Raw genomic sequence first — 25208 nt, 5'->3', positions numbered from 1 at the left:
TCATTTTGATTTTGAATCTGGAATGAACTACAGTTCAGAAACAGAGGGCACACCTATGATCCAGATCTTGAGGCTGGAAGATAAAGATTTTTGATTCAGATCCTGACATGGGATGACACTGGATTTTGATGTGGATCTTGAGAAATACTGGCCATGAAAAGCTTAGCCCCAAGCTTGGTGGAACACATCTTTAATCCCAGGAGACAAAGCAAGCAGATCTCTGAGTTCAAGGACAACCTAAGACAGAGCAAGTTCTAGGTGAAGAGAAGCTGAAGTCTAGGTGGTACACACCTTTATCCCAGCATTCAGGAGACAGAGCCACGCAGATCTCAGAATTCAAGCTCTATCTACAGGGCAAGTTCCAAGCTTAGGCGGTGAAGGAGTTGGAAAACAGGAAGCTAGTGATAATGTAATAACAATGAGGCCGTGTTCCAGCTCCAGCAAGCAGCAGAACTCAGCAGCTTCAGCCATGTGACTCTGGCTTTAGTGTCAAGAGGAGAAGGGACTACTTGGACAATTGATGTTAGTTAGCTGAAGCTAATAAATTAGCAGTGATTAAGAATCGTGGAGGTGAAATCTTCTGGGAAGTGTTTTCTGAGAGCACAAAGAAGCTATGTTCCAAAGATATAACTCTCTCTCTGGCAGCTAGACTTGGTAATCTGTAAAAGTCACCCAGGTGGTACTGGTTCTTAAAGGCATAAAGGGGTCATGGAGGCAGCTGAGGCTTGGCACGGTGAGAGGCTAGGGAAGGCTACTGGTGAAAGTGTAGCCTCAGTTGCAGTTGACAGCCCAGGATTGAAGGGGGTCATGCAAAGAAGTTGAGGCTTGGCACCATGAAGAGAGCCTATGAAAGATTATTGGTGAAGCCTAAGTTTCAGGGGAAGATCCCAGTATACTGAAGATGTCAGCACCCTGGGATGACCACCAAGAACAGCAGTGGCAGTGGAGTGGAGTCAACCAGAGTCTGGCGTGCTACAACGCACAAAGATGGAGAAGTGACTCAAGACCTTTGGAAGAGCAGAAGATCATGCGTGGATCCCAGACACTGAAACAAGAAGCTGTGAAGTTGAAGTTGCTTTGGAGACCTTAAGGGATGTTGGGACACCTGCAGAGGAAAGCTGCTAACAGGGAGTGGGGACCAGCCCAAGAGGACAAAGTTTGTTGCTGCTGAATGCCAGATCTACCAACAGCAGAAGGTAAAGATAAAAGGAGTTGGAGACACATCAGACATATAGATGCTGAGTTTGGAGTTTTCCTGGCTGGTTTTTGTATTTCCTCACCATGATGTTTTGGAGTGGTAAGGAATATCGTATGATATATATATAGGATCTGCTTTTTAATTTTGATTTCTTAGGGGATTACAATGAAGACATTGCATGACTCTCAGAAGGAACTTTGGACTTTTAAGACTGTTGGACTTTGGACTGTTGAGACCATTGCAGACTATGAGACTTTTGACGTTGGCCTAAATGTACTTCTCATTATGCTATGGCTAGAAACAGCCCCCACAGACTCATCTGTTTGAACAATCCCATGGGGACCAGAGAGTGTAATGTGGTGGTTTGAATATGCTTAGCCCAGAGAGTAGCACTGTTAGGAAGTGTGGCCTTATTGAAGGGAGTGTCTCACTGTGGGGATGGATTTGAGACCCTCCTTCTAGCTGCCTGAGGATGTAGTCTTCTCCTGTTTGTCTTCGGAACAAGATGTCAAACTCTTAGCTCCTCCAGCACCATGCCTGCCTGGACACTGCCAAGCTTCCTACCATGATGATAAAGGACTGAACCTCAGAATCTGTAAGCCAGGCCCAATAAAATGTTCTCCCAATGTAAGAGTTACTTTGGTCATAGTGTCTCTTCACAGCAATGGAAACTCTAAGATAAATTGTTACCAGGAGTAAGACAGGGTGAGCCTTTGGAGGGAAAATCTTTATATCTATCTATCTATCTATTATCTATCTATCTATCTATCTATCTATCTATCTATCTATCTATCTATCGCTGTCTGTCTGTCTGTCTTCATATTATGGGTCAGTTTTAGTGGTGAGACCTCCTTAAACTCCCTAAAACTAGGTCATAGTACTCAAAGGATCCTATTGTATATATTGTTTCAAAATAGATTGTATCTGAAGATCCATATAATTTTATATTATACTCAAGGGAAAATATGAAATTGTAAAAAAAATCCCTAAATTAAGCATTAAAATATTAATCAGGGAGTCCTGGACTTGCCCACTGTTGATGACTCCCCCATGTTTGAACTCTACATCATTGTAGAAGCCTGGAAATCATATTGTGGTGTTGTTGTTGTTAATTTGGGTGTGCACATGTGCACATGTTGATGTGGGTGCCATTGCTCAGAAATGAGCTCTGTTCTCTCACTAGAACTTGGAGCTTGCCAATGCATCTTGGCTGGCTGGCCAGCAAGCCTCAGGAGTACAAGCATGTCCCATGCCCGACTTGCACGTTGTCTTTCGATGTGTTGTTAGAAACCCGGAAGTTTAACTGCCCGTAGTGGTTCAGCCTTGGAATCTCAGTAGTTGAGGGGTAGAGGCAGGAAGAAGGTTAGGGTCACCCTCACCCATATATTAAGTTCAAGGCCAGTAGAATTTATGAGGGAGGGGAGGGAGGGGAAGGAAGGGGAGGAAAAGGAGGGAGGGCAGGGAGGGAGGAAGAAAGGGATTGAGGGGAAGGAGGGAGGGAGGGAGGGAGGGAGGGAGAGAGGGAGAAAGAGACTCCAAAGTCTATCAAGGTACCAAGCACAGCCCAGGCCACTGACAGGATCAGGATGAGAGGGTTTTGGAATGAGGCTGTATAAACACCAACTGGAGGGGCTGCCTGTGTGTTGATTGAGCCCTGCCTTCTCCTCCTCAGGAGGTAGACTTGCTACGAAGAAGTCAAGCTCCCCCTGAAGACCGTGCTGGCCAGGTGGGTCAGTTAACTACACGCAGTCCACCAGAAGCTCGTGTTGCCTGCAGAAGTCTTGTCTATTGAGGCAAGCCCATGAAGGCACATTCGAGGACTGTAATTTCATTCTGTGTAAATGTTCTTGCTAAGGGGCATTCTTTCTAAAGTTTTTTAAGTTGTCTCTGTCATGTATTATGGGGGGAGGGCTGTTATTTGGCAGAATTTTGTGGACATTGCTTCTTCCGTACTTTTTTTTTAAGATGCCACGTAGAATGCACTTCAAAAATGAAACGGCATCTGGTTGAGGGGTCAGGGAAAGGCGAGTGTGGTGGTGAAACTGAGATGATTGAGGAGTTTATCCAAAGTTCTGCATTTAAATTCCAGCTCTTTAGGGCTCGTTCACCCATCAAATTGAGACTGTTTTATACAGGGTGAGCACATCTCACCTCTGCACTAGGGAGGGACGTTGAATGTTAGCTGTGCCTGACTCCGCTCAGGACTGTTGAGCCAACCTGAACTTCTGCCATGCCCATACCTTCCCGAGCCTGACAACGGAGGCTGTGCTGGCCCTCACAGGACTGGTCTGCTGCTTGGAATGCCTCCATCGCTAGCCTTACCTCATGCCATCTATTCTGCATCATTTCTGACAGATCGCAGAGCTCAGTCATGACATAATCATGGAGATCACCGCTCTGAGGGCCCGGCTCGCAGACCTGGAAGAGGAGAATCTAAATCTGGAAATCCAGATTAGGAAAGAGGTCCAGGAAGAGTACAGAGAATTAGTGCAGGCTTTGTTTATGACCTGCTTACACATAAAGGTAAGTGTCCTGGCTGTGCCTTGGAAAGCCTTGGAACGTCTACATGGCTGCCTGCCTACTGAGGGACCCATGGCAGAATGGACTTTGAGGTGCCAAGTGATTCTTGAGCCCCAGGTTGTAAGCTGGAAGGTCTTGTTTGGTTGGTGGTTTTGTTTTGTTAAATCATGGTCTTGCTAGGTAGTCCCGGCTGCCCTGGAACTTGCTACATAGCCCAAGCCAACTTCAGAGTCAAACAATCCTATAGCCTCAGCCTCCCTTCTGCTGGGATTATAGACTTGCACCGCTCCACCTGGCCACTAGAGGACGTTGCTGTAGAGAGAACTAGCAGCAGGCTGTCGTAATTTTACTTTGTTCTATTTACATCTGTGTGTGTCCGTGAGTTCTGTTAGCGTGTGCATGTCTCAGCACGCATGTGGAAATCAACTCTTTCCCTCCACCTTGTGGATTCCTGGGACCAAACTTAAGCCATCGGGCACGGTGGCGACCCCTTTGCCCTCTGAGCTGTCACCAGCCTGAGCTGTCACTGTGCCGTCAGGATGGACACGGAGTTTGGGATACTGAGGTGTCCATTGGACATCCAGCTGCTCTTGGAAAGAGGAGGCTTTCTGCTTGCTTCAACTTCCCACCAATGTCTACCACTGCCCTTTCCACAGAGTGAGACACCCAAGTGGGGAAGCAAAAAACCCTCTGCCCAGGGGAACAGCTGCCTGAGAGCTCGCTGGGCAGGTCTGGAAACTGAACTAGTTAACCCTCAGCATGCCCTTCTGCCTTTCTCCCACATTTAGAATTGGGGAGCTACCAACCTTCAACTATGGAGTCCCTCAAAAGAAAAATGGCGGGACTCCCTTGCCACGTCACTGTGGAAAGCTGGTCACTGTATAAACTGTTTGGACATCAGGGAGACAGATGTCCTATGCCTAACATGAGCCATCGGGAGGCTGGGCACCCTACTTACGGATCTCAGTACACACCTACAATGCCCCACTCCATAGCTTTCTTCCCCAGTCACTTCTGCATTACTCAGTATTCCTAAGAGCCAGCCCTACTTAACCCTGTTTCTCCCTTCCTTCCCTGGGAATTCCAGAACAGACCCTAGGGTTGTTTTACGAACAGGAGACCCCCTTCGATGTTCTGCCTTTACTTTCCAGAGAGCTTTAGAGATTTCTTCTTACTTGCAAAATAGAAATGCTCACACATCTCAAAAAAGACCAAATTCAAAACGGACTGGGCCTAGAGCTACAGGAGAAGCCAGAAGCCAACCTTTGGAGAGCAAATGTGCCGGCTTAAGAAGAAAGAATGAAGGGTTGGGGATTTAGCTCAGTGGTAGAGCACTTGCCTAGCAAGCACAAGGCCCTGGGTTCGGTCCCCAGCTCCGAAAAAAAAAAAATCCAAGAAGATAGAATGAACTCTTTAACTTCTCCCAGACTGAAGGAGTACTACCAACGCCCCCCACCCCCCCAAGCAAGGAATCCCTATCCAAGTCCTTGGTCCCAAGGTAGTGGCGATGTTCACACTGGTAACCAGCAGAATTGGCCTGGCTTCCTGCCATTGTTTCTTTTCTTTTCTTTTCTTTTTTTTTTTTTTCGGGGCTGGGGACCGAACCCAGGACCTTGCACTTCCTAGGTAAGCGCTCTACCACTGAGCCAAATCCCCAAACCCCCTGCCATAGTTTCTAACTGAGCACTGTCCTGCCTTCCTCTCCGAGGAAGTGGCTTGGAGATGGGAAGGACCTTCATATGTCCTTTTCTCGGCCCCACGGGTCTCTAAGCATCTTAGTCTGCTGAGTCCGCCATAACGAAATGCCATTGGCCGAGTAGCTAAAGCAGAGATTATTTTCTCACAGTTTTGGAAGCCAAGAGTCAGAGATGAGGGTATGAGCATGGTCTCCTCTATGGAGTCTTCCCTTTCTAGTGGACCAGGGGCTGTCTCCTCCCTGCCGAGAGAAGGAAAAGGTGACCCTCTCTGCTCTTACAGGGCACAGTCTCCCTGGGATCAGAACCCACTCCTATGGGAAGAACTTATGTCTCCAGACATTTGAGGCTGAATACATGAGTTTGGGAGGAGTCACAATTCAGCCCTGAGTCCACAGTAATAACTCACACAAGCGTTCTGTGACATCATCAGCCATTAGCCACAGCCACTCAGGACAGAACATCTCATCTTCAGATTTACACTGGAGCCTAAGGAGGCTCATCCACAATAAGGACTCATCAGATTCTACGTCAGCCTGGGAGCCATAAATCCACCTTTCCCAATCTAACCTGACCTAGCTAGTAGATTTTTCTCTGTCACCTCCCAGGGCTCGTCCCACTGTCCCGGCTCAATGTGCCAGAAGGTGTTGACAAATGAGGCATGTTCTAGGACCTATAGGTGAACAAAAGACGAAGCCCTGCTGGCTATCAGCCTCTAATGTGCCTGCCTTGTAATTCCCATGACAAAAACTGCCAACCCTGCCCTTCACGCCCTCAAATGCATTGGACTTCTTGACCTGAGTCTGCAATTTTCAGGAGAAGCTGGATGAGAATCAGTTTAATTTGATCCAGAAAGTGTGTGAGCTCATCGGTGAAGTGAGAGCTGAAGGGATTGCCAACGTGAAGCAGCTAAAGAAAACCTGGGGCTCTGCCAGACCTGAGGGAGAAACAAAAGAGAACGCAGCCAAAGCACCAGCTGAAGTACGTGAACCTGTGCTGCCTTTCTTCCTAGCTCCCAGCCCACCACTGATCTGTTTAGAATTCCAATGGGGTTAGACATGTTTAAAGGAGTCCTGGGGTGGGGCTCCACATGATAATGTGTATTTCTGGAAGGCATGTTTCTGGTGTTAGGGAAAAGGACCGAGAGTGGCCTGTTCTAAAAGTAGGCCTTCTTGGCAGGAGCAACTGTGTGCCTTGGAACAGGACAACAGCTGCACCCTGGCTGCTCTACTGTGCAAAGCTCGGAGCCTGGGCCGCTGGCGGCTGGCTGTGCAGCAGGCACACCTCAGAGGTCAGCTGAGCATGGCAGAGAAGGTACGTGTTGATGTGAGGCCCCTTCCCTGCACACCCCACACCATATGCACAACACACCACACAACGCACACACCATACCACATGCACACCACACACACACGCCATACCATATGCAACACACACACATACACACACACCCTACACCACATGCACACCACATACCACATGCACGACACACACACACACACACACACACACACACACACACACAGTGTTTCTGCAGCTGCCACAATGATGGCAGGTGGCATGCCCAGCCTTGCTAAAGAATCTGGCAATTGGCAATTGACCTTTTTCCCCCCTGGGAATAGGCAACCTTAGAGTGTTGGAAGAAATAGAAAACAGACAGGTGCAACCAGCCGTGGAGATGAAAGAATGGTGCTTAAGAAAGTTGAAGAGACGAGGCAGAAAGGAGATTTTATTAAAGGCTTGAGGCTGCTAGCTTTGGATTTTATCTTTGATAATCTGAGGGAAATGAAGTAACAAAAAAGTAAGAGGAAAATCTGCTTTAAACACATGGAACACAGAGCACATATTGGTATTGGTTTGAGAAGCTGCACTTTCCTGGAATCTGGATTTACTCTGGTCTGTTGGGCCATCCATAACTAGATTCACACAACACAATCAATGACCGACCATCAAGAGCTCCACTCTAGGCAGTGCTGAAGAAGGGCCCTTGCGTGAGGTCTTAGCTAAGGCTTCAGACTAAAACCACAGAAAAGCAGCTTACTTCCTCTCCCTCTGTGTTTGCACTGCTGGCAGGAATCTATTCACAGTAAAAAGGAGTGCTTGCGAATCAAGCTAATGGCGGAGCAAGAAGTGGCTTTACTTCATCAACAGCTCCTGGCTGCAAGGCAAGCCCTGACCAAAGCTCAGACTGACAACAGGAAGCTGTGGTGGCAGAATGAGACCCAGGTACCTAGAGCCCCAGAGGTAGCCAGCCCGAGTGCGGTCATAAGAAGGAACACAGTGCAACCCGGAATACCACTGACTTGAGAGAAACCTGCAGTTAGTTCCTAGAGAGACTCAGGATAAATGGCTAACTGAGGTGCCTATCAACGTGTCACCACAGGCTCTCCCGGCATCTGTACCCTGTCCAGAGTCCTGGCTGCTCTCAGCACTCCTCCCCCAAGCCCCTCAAGCTTCCCTCCCCTTCCTGCAGCTTCTTTCTTGTCTATATAACCCAGCCATTTTGGCTACATACTCTCCTCCTCTCTTGGTCACTTGACTCTCTCTCTCGGTCCCTCTCTATTACTCCATCTTTCTTCTCTTCCTCTCTCACTCTTCCCCACCCTTCTCTGACGACTTGGTTCAGTCTACTGGCCATGTCTAGTCCACTACTTTCTCTCCCTGCTCTGGACTCTTCCAGATGCCTCCAGCCGTTCTCACCCTCATATCTATAATAAAAACTTCTCCTCAACTGTACCCAGGAGTGGTCATGTCCTCATTTTCATTCAGCTGGAATATAAACAAATTCCAAGTCAGCACTAAACTTCCTCTTCCTCCTCCTCCTTCTACCTCTCTCTTCTTTCTTCCTTGCCATTTTTATTTTTTGTTGTTGTTATTGAGACAGTGTCTTACCTCATAGCTCTGTCAGGCTCACAGCCCAGCTCCATTTTTCTGTCTTTAACTATCTAGAATCTGGTTTCCCAGACACGTTTTGAGAATGAAAACAGAGCCCAAGTCAGAAGCACCCTTCATCACTAATGTTTCTATGAAGGGCCCTTGCCTCCTCAGAGGTGAGGGGGGACTCATTGCTGGTCCCCATGAGAAAGACTTCATGGCAGTGCAAATACAGCTTGTACTCATTGGCAGCTGTGAGTACACTGCCTCAGTCGCCCCTGCTCAGCCTGCTGCTGCCTGCTTTCTTTCTTGCCTTGGCCCTCCCTTGCTGCAGGCCCAACTGCTGAGGGAGTTGGAGCACAGAGTGACGCAAGACACGGTCACTCGGCAGCAGCTGGATATCATAAAAACATCTGGCATGGAGACGCTCCTGAAAGACGTGGAGCAAAAAGAGCAAAAACTGCAGCTCCTGACAGAAGAGGCTGAGCGGGCTTCGAAGCGAGGCCAGCTGCAGCAGCAGAAGATGGACAGAGACCTGAAGCAGGTGAGGGCTGCTGGGCCTCACCCTAACGGCCTCCCTCCGTGGAATGTCCGTTTCCTGGGACTCTTTGCTCCCGTCACAGCATTCTCTCTACTCTGTCGGTTCCCGTTTCCGGGACAAGGTTCTCTGTATGCCACCCTGGGGCAACTGCTTAGGCAAGACTGTTGCAGGCTCAGAGTCCCGGTGTCCTGGGGACATGTTTACCTCTGAACTGGGGTCTTCTAGAGAGCTATGAGCTATACCTTGGAAGAGAAGCAAGCCTGTGAAAGCTGTAATAAGAGATTTTTAGTCCACCGTGTCCAGAAATATAAAGTCAAACATGAAAAGCAAAAGTGGATTTCAGACACAATTTTTATAACTGTACCCCTGGGGGAATAGAAAGGGGTTGTTGTAATGCACGCATGGATTAATTTGACCTCGGTAAGCAGATTGCAGAAGGTAATTCAATAAAACCTGACACAGAAGGTGCTTTACACATATCCGAGGGTGAATAAAGCCCTTAATTCATCCACTAGAGATAACAACAGACAGAAAAGCAATTTGAAAATTAAATTGAACTATTATTGGTTAAGGGTTTCAAGGGCTCTAGAAGTTCTGTGAAGAGAATTAAATTGAATTAAGGGAGTGCTGGATAAGATACTTTCAAGGAAATGGAGAGAGGAGATGAGCTGTTGCAGAGTAAAAGAAAATTGGAATTTCACATCCATGAACTGGGCATGATGACTCATGTCTGTAATCCCAGCACCAGGGACACTGAGGCATGAGGCTTGCCTGAGTTTAAAGTCAATCTAAGCTACATAGAGAAAACACCTACAAAAAAATGAACCCTTCCCGCCTTGCTAGGACTCACCCACTGAGTCTTACAGGGGAGCTGCACCTATCTTATTGGCCTGTTTTATTTTTATCAGAAGGCCCCTGCTATATAGTAATCCCAGAAGGTGCAAGATTCCATGGAGCCTGCTTCAGACAGACCTTTTGGTACTAACCTTTTAGGTAACTCAGGAGGTCACATCAGCCCGGGAAGCTACTTTTTCTCCCAAAGCTAGAAAAAAAGAAATGATCCAGGTATTAACCTTATAATAACCATTAATTAAAATCCTGCTTGCCCAGTCCTTTGTTCTACCAGGTGCTGACTAGGAAGGAGTGGTATAATGCCCATATCCTTCCTTCAAACATGCTCATATAGAACTAGTTACCTGTGTTATATTTTCCTATCGCTGTGACAAAATAACTGACAAGAGCAACTTAAGGGAAAAAGGGTTTCTTTCAGCTCACAGTTTGAGGGGATTTGGCTCACAGTTTAAGGGGATATAGTCCATTGGCTAATGGTTTTGGGGGATACAGTTCATCGAGGTAAAGATGGAGAAGTATAAGACTGGCGGTAATATCACACCCCCATCAGGAAGCAGAGAGGGGATGAGAAATAGAGCCAGACTATGAAACTTGACTCTGTGACCTACTTCCTCCATTTAGGTTCTGTCATCTTAAGTTTCTGCAGCCTTGTAAAACACAAGCTGGGAACCAAGTGTTTTAACACGTGAGCTATGTAGTAAGACACTTCACATTCAAACTATAATCCTACATTAATTGTTATTTTAATTATTATTGCTTAATTGTTATTTATTTAATGGCAGCAATTCTGATGCAATTAAAATAAGTATCTTGAGATTTTTCTCAATCAAGACACATGACCATCAAAACTGCTAGCCCTTTCTCAGTTACTTCTCTCCCTCTCTGACAGCCCTTGCGCCTATGGGCTTCTCCACCCCAAGTGGCAGCAAAAGGCCATCAGGCATGTGACCAGGAACAGCAGTGACTTTTTTGGGCTATCTCTAAGCTCCATCTTCATGGATGGCAAATGGCTGGCTGACTTCAGAGAAAACCCTTGTTTGTTCACTGTGCCTGGAAAGGTTACTTAGAGCATAGGTTTTGGAATCGTGCCCCAAGCTTTAACTGTGGCTGGGTGACTTTGATATTTTTCATGACCTTTCTTCCTAGGTTGTGAGGGGAGATTAGATAACTCATGTAGTGGGCTGCTCTAATGCTGCTTGTATTCCAAGGCTAATTTGGGGCCCCCAAGACTGGTGCCCCAGAGAGGAGTCTGCCCATAAGATACTGAGTGACCCTGCCCCCCCCCCCCCAGTTAATAGTGATTGGCGAATAAAGATGCCAACAGCCAATAGCTGGGCAGAAGAGACATAGGTGGGCCTAAGGTTTGGCAGGCTTGAGAGAAGCAGAGAGTAGCAGCCGTGAGATAGAAGTGTGCCAGAGAGGAGAAAGGAGAGCCACCATGGATTAGCGGAGTCATATAAACACATGGCCCTGTGGGCCGGCTGATTGGAGGTAAGAGCAGCCCATAGGAAACATAGTAAGTAATAACTTGGGTTGTGGGTAGGAAGGTAGATTCTAACATCTCGGAAAGTAGGCAGTTGTCCAGCTACTGTGCTACCTGAAGCATATTAAAAAATATAAAGGCGGGTTGGGGATTTAGCTCAGTGGTAGAGCGCTTGCCTAGCAAGCGCAAGGCCCTGGGTTCGGTCCTCAGCTCCGGAGGGAAAAAAAAGATATATAAAGGCTATGTCTTTCATTCGGGAACACAAATGGTCTAAGGTAGGTAGAAACCCCATACCTGGATAATTAATAATTCGACTGCAAACTAAATCCCAAAATAGGGACTGATAGCCAACTTTCAACAGGGGTTAGGGTCTGTGGTTGTGGTGGACCCCACTGGGCCCTTGAGTGTAGACAAGCCTCAGAAACAGATAGGTAGACTGGACTCAACCCTCTCACTAACGGTTGACTCTGACAAAGACGTTGTATGCACGGCAGTCCTTAGTAAGCCTGCCTATTTCCTCTTCTAGTACTTCTCAGACTTCCTGGGCTCTACCTTCCTTCTACTCACCCAATAGAAAGGAAAAATGTTAGAAACACTGGGTAAAGGTGCTTGCCTCCCAATTCGATGACCTGAGTTTGACCCACTGCAGCCACATGGGTTGAAGGAAAGAATCAGTTCCCACAAGTTGTCCTCTGACTCTCACATAGGCACCATGGCATGCAGGTGGCCCAGACACAGACACACGGACACTCAGGTACAAATACATAAATAGGTAAAAACAAATAACTTTTTAAAACATGCATAAAGTTGTAGATGAACAAAGGAGGGATTGCACAGATGGGTTTTGGCCCTCTTTTGTTCAGTTTACCAAAGCTGTTGATTCCGGTCTAAGTTCAGCCTGTCCAGGATTCTGAAGACTGTTCATCATGGAGTAGCCTTGGGCCTATACTCTCCCTCAGAAGTCACCTGCGAACCAAGGGCACTAAAGAAACCACCACACAGCATGTCCGTTCCCTGCCCTCTCTCCTCAGATGAGAAACCGGCTCGCTCAGGAGCGCAGCGTGAAGCTGGAGGCCTTCCAGCGAGTGCAGGAGCTACTGAATCAGCTTCACGACACCAAGCAGCCCTCTGCCCACATGGCCTCCCCAGTCGGTGAGCACACCCTCCTCTGGCTAAATCACCCAGTCACGAGGACATGAGTTGAAGGGTGAGGGGGTCTCCATGACTCCAAGTCTGGGTCACAACCCAAGGCCAGGGAGGTAGTGAGTTCTTGGTGATTGCACACTGAATGAATAACATGTGGGGTTAAAACAAACAAACAAACAAACAAAAACAAAAACCCATCTCTGGTTTGCACTGAATTTCCTACTTAGTCCAATCCGTCCCAGCTGGTTGGAGAAGGTGTAAATAGCACCTGGAGAGCATTAAGTGTTTCCTTCTTGTCAGAGTAGTTCAATGATCTGAGGCAACATCAACCACATTTCTAAGATTCAGAGAGGACATTATGACTGTTGGGTGCTGGGAGCTCAAGGGCCCCTGTGAAGATGGCCACCAGAGTAGTCCTGTGGACAGCGTAGACAGTGGGCAGCATGAACATCAGACCCCAGAACTGGCTTCCTCCCCTGTACATTGAGTACTGAATCGATTCCAGCCCGATGAGAAATATCAAATATCCGTAGCCATGCTTGGGCCAGCATTAAGATCAGTCAAGCTATTCCTTTCTGATCTGGACATGGACTGGTTGAGGGTGTGGGCTTTGAGGAAGCCCGCCAGACTTTTGTCACTGCTAGCTGTGGCATTAAGGAGGTTAATTGACTTCTCACAGGAGAGCGTGAATACCCCTACAGTTCGTTCTGTGCATTACATGGAAAAACATATACCCGACACTTAGGGTATTCTCTTGTCAGGACTTGTATATGATGAGCCCTACAGTTTCATACATGTGCTTAGTTCTTTATCTGTGTTTCCCTTGGCTGCTTACCAACATGAACGAGCTGAGGAAATACAGTTTTTCAGAAACTTGTTAAGAACACAGCTGCCTGGGCTAGAGAGGTGGCTCAGCAGTTAAGAGCCCTGACTGCTCTTCCAGAGGTGCTGAGTTCAATTCCTGGCAACCACATGGTCGCTCACAACCATCTGTAATGGAACCCGATCTTTCAGTGTGCCTGAAGACAATGACAGTGTACCGTGTACTTACATAAAACAAACAAATAAATCTTTAGGGGTTGGGGATTTAGCTCAGTGGTAGAGCGCTTGCCTAGCAAGCGCAAGGCCCTGGGTTCAGTCCCCAGCTCCGAAAAAAAGAAAAGAAAAGAAAAAAAAAAAAAAAAAGAACACAGCTATGCTTGCCCATGAAGGCCCCAGGCCCTCCTCCCTGCCTCTGTGCTTGCCTATGCCTTGAGGTGGACTTTGGTGTCTTTGCCCCAGACTTACTATCACTGCTCTGCCTACCCTAAGACGGGAGCCCTGTTGTGACCATGACTGCCAAGCAATTCACTATTGAACTTTCCTTTCTGTCTTCTCCCTCTGCTTTGTGATCCTAAGTCATGCCTCCCTGAGAGTTGCCACCCAGGGCCCCCAGTGTCTGTGAATGTAAGGAGAAGAGTCAGAATGAGTAGGTTTCTGAAGGTCAGGGTGTTGGTATCAGGAATTGCCCCTAGCTGTGGACACCTTTTTGGCCACTGTTGCCATGGCAACGGCCATACATTTCCCAGAAGACCTTTTGGTTCAATTCGCACCTCCACCTGGGAACCTTTAAGTCACATTCCAAGTAAAAGGCAGATTCCCTGCCCCCTAGGCCTTTTTTTCTCTTCTTTTTTTTTTTTTTTTTTTTTTTTTGGTTCTTTTTTTCGGAGCTGGGGACCGAACCCAGGGCCTTGCGCTTCCTAGGCAAGCGCTCTACCACTGAGCTAAATCCCCAGCCCCCTTTTTTTCTCTTCTTTCTCTTGCCCCTTCCCTTTGTCTCCTTCCCCCACTAAAACCTCACCAAGTGGAACCATGTTGGTGTTGGTTTGGTGCTCTCTTTCCCCACGGGTGTGGCTGATATTCTGATATTATTAACAACACAGGGACCCACCTGCTTAAGACTGAAGAGAAAGAAGTTAGTCTAGGCTTCAGGCCTAGCAGATTCCCTCTACATGTTGTGGAGGGGTTTTGTAGCTGGGGTCTGTGCCACCCAACATGCAGGCAAAGAACAAAGAATTAAATCTTTAAATTGCACTTTGCTCTCGGAACCAGCAGTCCGAGAAGACAGTGGATTAATATGGTAAATTTGTCTTCTGTCTCCTAACAGCCAGGGTGGGGGCGGAGCAGTTAAATATTGCAGTTTCCCCTCTAATTAGGTGGCCATTGTCTCCTCTCTGTCTGCAGGAGGCAGGTTCTCAGACGTGAAGGCCACCAAGTCTTGACCACCTCGATCGAAGGTTAACTCAGAACAAACAAACTATTGACAGTGTGTACCTGCAGATTTCCTTCCCACAGAATGAAAGGCAGATGTGCTCTGGAGGCAGGAAACCTGGCGTTCCTTTTCTAATTCATTTGGCAGCCTAGCTGTGTCACCTGCGAGTACTTTGTACACGCCCCTCTTCAAACAATTCCCCTAGCAACCCCAGGTCTCTCGGGACTACACATACACTAATGGCTCTCCACCCCTAACAATATTCAAATATTAACAGTTCCTATTTGAGTGTGTTCTCAATATATTCCGGTGTGAGACAGAAGGACAGAAAGGCCGATTCGACCTAGGCCGCCTTAGGGTGCGTGCACAGTAAGGCAAGTTGTCCCCTTAAAGCGAACTCTTAGGTCGATTACCCAGTTTATCGCCTTATGCTTAGGTAACTGGGTGTGATGTGAGATAAGATGCAGGACGGGGAAGGGGTATTCACAGTAGGAAAATATGATTATACGACCTAATCTATGGGTCAAAATAGGGACCCATCTACTCACTATGCCCTTTAAACAGTGACTGGGGTCTTTGAGTGCCCTCACCCCGGTGTCAGGCTGTCTCTCTTGACTGTGTCCCTTTCTTCTCTGAGCTTTGAATAAAGCTGTCTTCTTACTTTTGAAAGTCTGTGTCATCCCCGATTTCACATCTTGAAAAAGAAAAAACCGAGCCCAGGAGCCTAGACAAGCCCGGCCTGGCTCCGGCCCCACCACCGGTAGTTCCTGGTTTGGCTGCCCGAGGAGGGCGTGGTCCCCACAATGCAAATGAACCTTTAGGGGTGGGGCTTAGCTTGGTGGTCCTTGCTTGCTGTGGAGCTGCTCTCTAAAAGAATTCAGGTAGTTCTTGTGGGGAGGGAGCTGGGGTTGCCTTTTGTGGCTTCCCAGTGTTGTTGATCAAAGACTTTAAAATTGACTCAGAAAGAGGAAGGAACATTTTGTTCGAATTGGAGAGGAAAGTAACCACAGCGAGGATAAGCAGTCAGTCTCAGAGACGGCTGTGAGGAGGGCCAGGAGAAGAGAGTGCCGGCCTTTTGAGTTGAGGTCCGAGGACGAAGGCACTTTCAGGGACAAAGGGTGGCTGCAGGAGGGACTGCGCAGCAGCTGGTATTTAGGGAAAGAGGAAGAATGTCAGGAGTATTGGTGAAGTGCCAGGGTTTTGGCCAATAGCCAAAAAGAGGATTAAAAAAAAAAGGAAAAGTGTTTTTTTGTTTTCGTTTTTTTTTTTAAGTTAGAAAAGCAGACAGGCTGAGTGTAAGAATCTGCACTCCATATTGGGGGAGGGGTGGGGGCGCTACAGCAGCTTATCTCTCTATGTCAATCATCAATGTGATTGACAAGCGTCATTCATCTATTCCTTTTGGGGTAGCATAGAGAGTAGCATGTCTCTAAAGGTCAGTCTTCTCCTCTTAAGGAGGTAAGTATTCACAACAAGATTTGGATTCCGATTCAGAGCCCCTGAGTCCCCGCCCCCCCCCCCCCCCAGCTGGGGACCGAACGCAGGGCCTTGCGCTTACTAGGCAAGTGCTCTACCACTGAGCTAAATCCCCAACCCCTCCCCTGAGTCTCCTAATGTCATCTAGTTACCTACAAACTGAATCCTCAAGAGAGCTGCTAGCTATTTCTAGCATCTCATTCTAGCCATGAAAACTAAAGTGGTCACACTGTCCTTTCCCTTCTTGGGCTGTCCGGGTTGGAGCTCTTCTACTGTGCCTTCTCAGGAGTCTTGAGCAATCCTTTGCCTGTTTCCTTTCTCCACACTGGTATTTCCTGTCAGTTGAGGGTTCTGGATGATATTTCTCTAGGGTGTATCACCCAGAAGGAATCTTGTAACTAACAATTAAGTATTGATCAACGTATGTGTCAAGATCATAAAATCCACTTAAAATAGAGCCTTCCTTGAATCTGGGTTTGATGCTTATGCCTGTAACCCTGGCCTATAACCCCAGAGCTCAGGGAATCCCAGCACCAAAGACAGGAAGGATGGAGTTTGATGCCGGGCCATATACATCTCCGTAACCGTACCCATATCATCTTTATACACATAATCAAGTATATTCATAAACATACACACAATCATATACATATAAAAAGCAACAAAAGCCAAGCAAAATTAATAATAAAACCACCTCCCTTGACCACACATTCCTTCTCCTGTTCATAGTCAAGCGTATTTTTGATCACTCTCTTAATTCGCTTTCCTTAATTTATAGCCCACAACCATTAAGGAGGAGGAGACAGAGTCACAGAGATTCAGAATGAACTGTGACGGTGAATTTGAACAGTCTAGAGATAGCTTTCTAACGGGCTGTCGTGAGTCTTCTCTAGTCCGGTCATGAGTTGCCATTCTTAGTGTGTGACTTCTACTTCATGGACCAAAATGGCTGCTTAAGTTTTCCGGCCAACAGGAAATGAGAAACCTAGAAGAGTTCACTGCCCCCTTCCAGGCACTTCCTGGAAGTTACCTAGGACCCTTTGGGGGCATATCTCATTAGCTGACATTTAGCCCGGAAGACTGGGATACACAGTTTTGACTGCAGGACACTAAATGTCTGACGAGCAGCTGGGGACTCTATTTATAAGGAAGTAAAGAATGAATGACACGTAGGGACCAAGTACAGGTCTGCCACGTCTGCTTTTAAATCCCTACCTCCTCCATGATGCAGATCTTGCCAGAGTCACAGAGGCCCATGTCTCTAAGTGCATGGACACTACTGAAATCTCACCACCTCCTTCTGCGGTGTTTGAATCAGAAACATGGATACTCCTAGGCCACCTTTCCTGCTCCTTTTCCTGCCAGTGGCTCTTGTAGTCCACAGTTCTCATCTCTAGTTCCAGTCTTTCTCCCTAGAGCCAGCCTCTAAAGAGCAGAGCCATGCAGAGCTGGGTCTGACTTTTCCCACATTGTCCCCGGTGAGGAAAGCCTTAGATCCCATGGCTTTGATCATGGTTTGTCAAGTCTACACCTGCAGCTCAAAACGTTCCTCTGCGCTCTAGACAAGGACATCCAGTGACTTCTCCGTGTCCCTGCTTTGGAGTCTCTGGGTCACAAGTTCAACAGGTAAATCAGGACTCATCTTTAACTCCTCCGCTTGACTCCCTTTGGGAGCACACGCTGTCTCAGCAAAGGCTCTTGCCAAATAATCCAGTTGACTCGAGCCAGAATTTGAGCGCTATCCTTCCTTACCTGGGAACCTAGTTAATTAATGGAACAGCTTTCAGTCTGTAACCTTGACATCTCAGAGACCAAATCTCCCACAACCCCCCTTTTATGTCATCCCCAGGCAAAACCAAACACACACACAAACAAAAACAACAACAACAACAACAACAACATTGTCCAAAGTCCTCGCTTGAATTAAATGCTGAATTTAAGTTCTAATAAAACTTTATGTTAAATCTGGGTCTGTACATTGCAACAAGAGACCTACTTTGTTTTCTTTTTTTGTTTTTTTTGTTTTTTGTTTTGTTTTTTTTTTGTTTTGTTTTTTTTTACTTTGCAGGGCTTAGATCCCAGACCCACTGCTCCCTAAATTCTGCCCCAGCATTATTCCGATACTCTCCCCACCATTTTTCAAAGACTCATCTTATGGGCAGTAAAATGACAAGAAGGATTCAAAGACCAAAGACCGTGAGTGATTAAAAGCTTGGCTATTTGTAGGAAACAACTAAGAAAAGACTGTACCTGGTGTTATGAGGGCAGGGTGACCTCCAACTGACATTAGGACGATTCTATAGTGAAATACTATCTCGGTGGTTTAGACCTGTTTTACACCGTTCTGGTGTTAAAATAAGCCCAAGGGCGTCTTCTGAATTACAGCTCACCTCTTTAATCATCTACGATAATTAATTACTGGTATCAGTTCCCTTATCTGAATTCCTCCTGCCTCCATCTTATTTATTACTCATTCATTCATTCATTCATTCATTCATTCATTTGATTGATTGATTTGGTATGCATATGTCATATACATCTCCATGCATGCTCCAGCATGCATATGTGGAGGTCAGGGGACAACTGAAAGAGGCAGCTCTCTCTTTCCACCATCTTGATCCTGGGAATGAAAACTCAGGCCATCAAACTTAGCCTTTCCTGGTGTTGTTTTCATTGAAAGTGTAACCGTTCAACTGTCAGTCTAGTTTTTGATAGACGCTCATTGCAGCATGGAAAACATATAGTTAAGAAAATCCAGAAAGAAGGCGGGAGCCAATGAGGCCTTCCCCGATCAGGGCCACGGGACTATGGTCGCTGTCACTCCGTCCCTCAGCCTCTGAGGGATCATCTTTCCCTAAAATGTGAAATCCTAGTGGAGTGGTCCTGCAATGTCCCCAAGAAGTTGGTTCCCGGACCCCAGTGGGTACTGAATCCATGACTACTTAAATCTGCTACATAAAATAATGTAGCATTTGCATATTGAATATAAAAAGCAAACAAAAAGGAATTGCATGACACTTCCTATGTATGGTGGAGGAGAACGTTTATTATGAATATGTGGGAGAGCACAGCCAGAGGCAGGGTCATCTGGGTGAGCTCAGAGTGGTCATGACCCGAGCCATGAGGGAGAGGGGGGAAGGGAGAATGGAGAGGAGAGAGGGGGCAACAGCGGAGAAACACAAAAGAGCAGACAAAAGGGACAGGTAACCAAAATGGTTGAATTATAGAGAGAAAGGCAGCTGGAGAAAGCCCAGCCCCTGCGCTGGAGAAGTTTAGAGGAGGGAGTAGGGTATGCCAGCCATATCCTGTAACAGCTGAGCTGAGAGAAGCTGGGAGAACCTGGTGGCCAGGCCTGCTTCCATAGAGTAAACAGGCACCTCAGCCATTTGTCCCGGGTTTGAAAACTAACACATTCGACCTTCACACAATTTCCCATACACTTTAAACCACATTTTGATTACTTCTAATATTTACGCAATGTAATATCAATTAGGGGATGTTGACAGAAAAAGTCTGTAATACAGTCCAGATTTGATCATTTTCAAATATTTTTGATCTATAGCTGGTTAAGTCCATGAGTAGAACATGGAGAAAAATCAGTATATTTGTTTTTGTAGAAGAGAAAAAAAGATTACTTTTTGTGTGGAGAAAACCAAGACAGTTCATGATTCTGCCCATCTCTCCGTCATTTCTGAAAGCTCAGAGTACTGTGGGGGTGTTGGCGGTCATAGCCCTTGTGGTTGAAGAGGCTAAGTAGCTATGTGGCTCGATGGAGACCCACTGTGTGTGAGAAACCTAGCGGGGTAATGGAGTAGGGCTAGTTATTTGTTGGCTATTACCAGATAAACCCTACCAAGACACAAAAATAAACTATTGGATAAACTAAAATAAACCGTTCCATGAAGTATTGTGTGGTTTCATGACCATGGGTACAGTAGGAACCTTAAGCAGGAAACAGGAAGGCAGGCCACGGGAGCATGAGTTGAGCCACTTCAAGTCTATCTGTGGTGTGACCGCCTAGGCTAGGAGATACGACAGAAGGACAGTGACTGATGGGGGGCGTCCACGTGACCGTGATACGTACACAAAGGATTTTCTCAAAAAAAAAATAGTGCATTATGACACAGAAGATAGAATACTAAAGAATGTTTAGGTTATTCTGGGCCAGCAAGTCTTTTCTTTTTACCTGGAATTGCCACCGACAGATTCATTCTTGACTAGTTCCCTTATGACAAGGAGGTCCATGAAAGGGGGCCTCCAGACAGTCTGTGGTGTTAGTCTCAGGGGCAGCAGCTCCCTTTGCTATGTTATGAGAATCCTTTGCTACCTTAAAAAAAGAAACAAAACAAAAACAAAAACCAAATCCAATACCGACTTGTTATTATAGGTACCGGTGAAACACAGCAGAAGAACGGACGGTGATTCTTTACCCAGTGTGGCAGAAAATGCTCAACTTACAACTTTCCCAGCCCAAACAGCGCCATCATCTGGGATTTCATTCAGACCTGAAAGGTAATCTTTGTGAGTGAGTGAGTGTGTGTGTGTGCGTGCGTGCGTGCGTGCGTGCGTGCGTGCGTGTGTGTGTGTGTGTGTGTGTGTATTTAGATAGATAAAGATGACCCTAGCCTACTTCCATCCACCTTTTCTTCCTAGTGTGTGGCCACCTGTCCTGAAGGACTGAGATGAACTCATCCTGAGTCCCTCCCACATGAAGCCAGCTTTGGTCCCAGGTCTGAAAGCATACAGGCTTTCAGGCTTTGGTTTGCATACTACAGGCTGTTGTTAGTGGCTGCCCAGCAGTCTCTCAGTTTGAGTTTTGAGTAACAAGGTAGGTAAGGTGGGCCATGACAGTGGGCCTTGGTGCTGACCTGTCTACAAAGAAATGAAGACCCAGAACTGGAAAGCTGGCTCATCCATTAAGAGTGCTGCTCCCCCAAGGACCCCCACTCAGTTCCAGCTTCGACCTATAACTCTAGTTCCAAGGATTCTGATTTTCTTCTCTGGCCTCTATGGGTACTGGGCACCATGTGTTTCACATACATAAATGCAAGTAAGCATACATATAAAGCAAAAAATAAATAAATCCCTATAAAATATGCTATTAAAAATAAGTAGAAACTGTTATAGTTCAATAAAGATTCATCCAAGCAAATTTCAAAGCATTTTTCTTTTACGTAAATCCCTTCTTATAACCTTTTCATTTCTTCTTGTAAATGCTAAAACTCTTTACTTTATTGTCTTTTTTTTTTTAAGAGAGAGAGAGAGATGAATGGATCAAGTAGACCAAAGAAACATTTACATCCATAAGTTTATACATTGCTGTAGTTTGGGTCTCAAAGGTCCACTGTGTTGATGAGATTTTTGTCAAGTTTACATGTGCAGTCATCTGGAACAAGGGACAAGCAGCTGAGAACTGCCTCCATTAGACTGGCTTATGAGCATATCTACAGGGCATTTTCTTGATTAATGATTGATGTAGAAGAACCCAGTCCACTGTGGGCGGTGTCACCCCTATGGAGGTGGTCCTGGTTTGTATAAGAAAGCAGCCTGAGTGAGTCAGGGAAAACTAGGCAGTAAGCTAGCCTTGGCGTCCCTCTAGGATAGTCTCTCCTATAAATCAAATGAATGGTTTCCTCCCAAGTATTTTAGTCAGTGTCTTAGTCAGGGTTTCTATTCCTGCACAAACATCATGACCAAGAAGCAAGTTGGGGAGGAAAGGGTTTATTCAGCTCACACTTCCACATTGCTGTTCATCACCAAAGGAAGTCAGGACTGGAACTCACGCAGGTCAGGAAGCAGGAGCTGATGCAGAGTCCATGGAGGGATGTTACTGGCTTGCTTCCCCTGGCTTGCTCAGCTTGCTTTCTTACCGAACCCAAGACCACCAGCCCAGGGACGGCACCACCCACAATGGGCTGGGTCCTCCCACCTTGATCACTAGTTGAGAAAATGCCTTATGGCTGGGTCTCCAGAAGGCATTTCCACAACTGAGGCTCCCTTTCCCTGTGATAACTCCAGCTTGTGGCAAGTTGACACTCAAAACTAACCAGTACAAAGTAACAAAGTAACAGAGAGCAAACTCTAAGACAGATTCTTTCTAGGGAACTGAGGGCTACCCATTTACTACAAAACTTAAAATTAAAACTGGACTTGTTTTGCGCAGACTTTGAAGGAGGTGTGGCTTAAATGGGATGGCTGGATTATCCAGTAGTGGCCATTTCAAGGCAGCAAAGCCTACCAGTCAGCAACACAGGCATTATTGGTTGCTTTTTTACAAATATACTGTGAAAATTCAGACAAAGAGTAACAGAAAGGGTAAGATCAGACAGCTTGTAGCAGTATCACTGAAAGAGTGTTTGGGCTACTGAAAAGAAGGGCATGGTTGCTGAGGAGATCAGCATCAATAAACAGAGTCTATGTGGACAGCAGTCACTGGGGAGCAGAACTCTAATAGGATGAGGAGTTGTGGCTTTGTGGAGCATGCTACCTTGCTTCCCACCACCATAACGGACTAACATTCTGAAACTGCAAGCAAGCCCCAATTAAATGTCACCCTTTGTAAGAGTTGCTGTGGTCATAGCGTCCCTTCACAGCAATACGAGCAGTGACTAACATGTGGTGGGGCTAAGGCAGGATGGCGAGTTCCAAATGCCACCCTTCTGACCTCTCCATAGTAACAACGCAAGCTCCCATTGGCAATCAAGACTAATAGAGACTTTTTAAAACTGCATATTGGGTTTTAAAAAAAGTGAACATGTGTGCAGTACGTGTGAACGCCTCAAGAAGAGACCAGAGCCACCAGAGGTAGAGTTGTGGGCAGTTTTGAGCCTCCTGACATGGGTGCTGGGAATTCAGTCCTCTCTAAGAGCAGCAGGGCTATCTCTCCAGCCTCTGCAGATCTGAAGCCCAGGTAGCAGTTGTCTGAGGTCTCATGTCACAGTAGCCTTGCTTTTAGCATATTATGAAGTTCTCCAGGCTACATTCCTAACTTAGAACATGTGGTGGTATTCTCTGACTACTGTCAAAATGGAGTACTCAGGGAGCTATTGTACCTTTCAATTAGGCCAGCTACTTCCTGGTGAAGAGCATGTTGGTTTCATGGATTTGACATTACCACAGTATGTCCTATGCTATTAAACTGTTTGTTTAACAGTAATACTATGTAGGGCTGGGGAAATGGCTCAGTGGGTAGAGTGATTGCTGTACAAGTGCAGGACCTAGTATAGATCATTCACACGCACATAAAAGTAACAGGGAGGAGGAGACAGGAAGTTCCCAGGGGCTCACCGATCAGCCAATTAGTGAAGGTCCAAGTTCAATGAGACCTCATCTCAAAAAAAATTTTTTTGGTAAAGAATTGAAAAAGACATGAGATCAACCTCTGGCTTCCATACATAGAGACAGAGAAACGTGTATGCACACATATGCATATAAGCACACACACACACACACACACACACACACACACACACACACACACACTGGCAACTCTTATAAAGAAAAGCATTTAATTGGGGGATGGTTTACAGTTTCAGAGGTTCAGTCCATTGTTGCCATGAAGGGAGTGTGGCAGCATGCAGGCAGACTTGGTGCTGGAGAAGGAGCTGAGAGTTCTAGATCTGGACCCACAGGCAGCAGGAACAGGTCTCAAAGCCCATCCCCAGTGACACACTTCCAACAAGGCCACACCCTCCAGTCCCTTCAAATAGTGCCAACAGACCAAGCATCCAAGTCTACGAGCCTATTGGAGCTATTCTCATTTAGACCATCACACTGCTGAATAGGGCAACCATGAGACCATGAAGAACGGAAGTGCTGGCAGGCGTGTTATGGGCAAAGGGGGCCACTCGTATCCAGAATGTGTGCTCGTGTTAGTGAAGATGAATCTCCGATTCCTCCTGAAAGACCTGGCAAACTCTGGGCCAGTGAGCTGGGGAGATGGCTCAATGAGTGAAATGTTTACCATGAAGACCTGGGTTTGAATCACCAGAACCCACATCAGCCAGGTGATCTAGTGCACATCTAATTCCAGTTCTCCTTAAGATGAAATGGGAGGGGGCTGGAGAGATGGCTCAGCGGTTAAGAGCACCCAACTGCTCTTCCAGAGGACCTGAGTTCAATTCCCAGCAACCACATGGTGGCTCACAACCATCTGTAAAGAGATCCGATGCCCTCTTCTGGTGTGTCTGAAGATAGCTACAGTGTACTTATATATAATAAATGAATAAATTAAAAAAAAAGATGAAATGGGAGATGGAGACAAGAGAAACCTGTGGGTACATTAGCTATGTCCAAGATGGGCTAGACCATACCTTGACTGGGACTGCTTAGCTATGCATAGCCCTTGTCAACTTCTTAAACCCAAACCTCATGCCAAGACCCAAGAAAAGATGACCTTTTGGAGGAGGTATCTTCCTTTTCCCATGTGGCCACAGTGAATAAATCTCCTTTTTACTATTGTTTGTTCAGGTGGCTTAAGGACAGGGTGACTAAACTCAGATGCATTATCCTTAATTGCTGGTATTTGGTTACAGTAACAGCAAAAATGTAGCGAATACAGAAAACTGGCACCCAAAGCGGGACCATTGCTGTAAGTAATCTGTGATTCCTGGGCCCCTGAACTGACTGGAGGAATGTTGAAGTTTGGAGCTGTGTGGTACAGGAGCCCCAGAAGGCTGTCAGCACAGCTTAAGGTGTGATTCTGGTGGGTGTTGGAAGACCAGAATGCAGATGCCATGGATACAGTAATACCTGGGCCCATGAGTTTCCAGAGGGTAGCATGGACTCTGTTGGGAACTGAGCTAGAACTCATCCATGTTACCATTCTGGCTTAGAATCTGACTGCATTCGGCCATGCCCTGAAGAACTGAACAAAGACTGAATTAAAAAGTAATGAAATAAGTGATCTTAGTTCTTCTTCTGGTTACAGTGAAGAGACAGACACCATGACCACAGCAGGATATTGCTTACTGTCTCGGAGGGCGAGTCCGTGACCATCATCTTGGCGGGAGCATTATGTCGGGTAGGCAGATATGGTGCTGGAGCAGTAGCTGAAGGTTTACATCTGATCCACAAGCAGCAATCAGAAAGAGAAAAGGCCTGGGCCTAATGTAGGCTTTTGAAACCTCAAAGCCCACCTCCAGTGACATACCTCCTCCAACAAGGCCATACCT

The 25208-nt window shown here is 46.5% G+C and overlaps 1 protein-coding gene across 2 annotated transcripts in view; it reads left to right on the top strand.

Moving 5' to 3' along the window:
* Positions 1-21187, top strand: part of Ccdc162 (coiled-coil domain containing 162) — a 191167-nt gene extending 169980 nt beyond the window's left edge. The window contains exons 39-48 of one of the 2 annotated variants that reach the window (XM_087598712.1): positions 2871-2924; positions 3554-3721; positions 6229-6393; positions 6592-6726; positions 7486-7638; positions 8621-8830; positions 12194-12314; positions 18104-18231; positions 20423-20547; positions 20689-21187. In XM_087598712.1, coding sequence (XP_087454838.1) covers positions 2871-2924; positions 3554-3721; positions 6229-6393; positions 6592-6726; positions 7486-7638; positions 8621-8830; positions 12194-12314; positions 18104-18231; positions 20423-20547; positions 20689-20716 — 1287 coding nt within the window. In that variant the 3' untranslated portion in view covers positions 20717-21187. The remainder of the gene's footprint in view (positions 1-2870; positions 2925-3553; positions 3722-6228; positions 6394-6591; positions 6727-7485; positions 7639-8620; positions 8831-12193; positions 12315-18103; positions 18232-20422; positions 20548-20688) is intronic. The other variant, XR_015645929.1, reaches the window with a different exon arrangement.
* Positions 21188-25208: the final 4021 nt, after the last annotated feature.

This window comes from Rattus norvegicus, chromosome 20 (assembly GCF_021556685.1).
Source record: "Rattus norvegicus strain SHRSP/BbbUtx chromosome 20, alternate assembly SHRSP_T2T, whole genome shotgun sequence".
Classification (NCBI taxonomy): Eukaryota; Metazoa; Chordata; class Mammalia; order Rodentia; family Muridae; genus Rattus; species Rattus norvegicus.
This window is presented reverse-complemented; position numbering and strand designations above follow the sequence as displayed.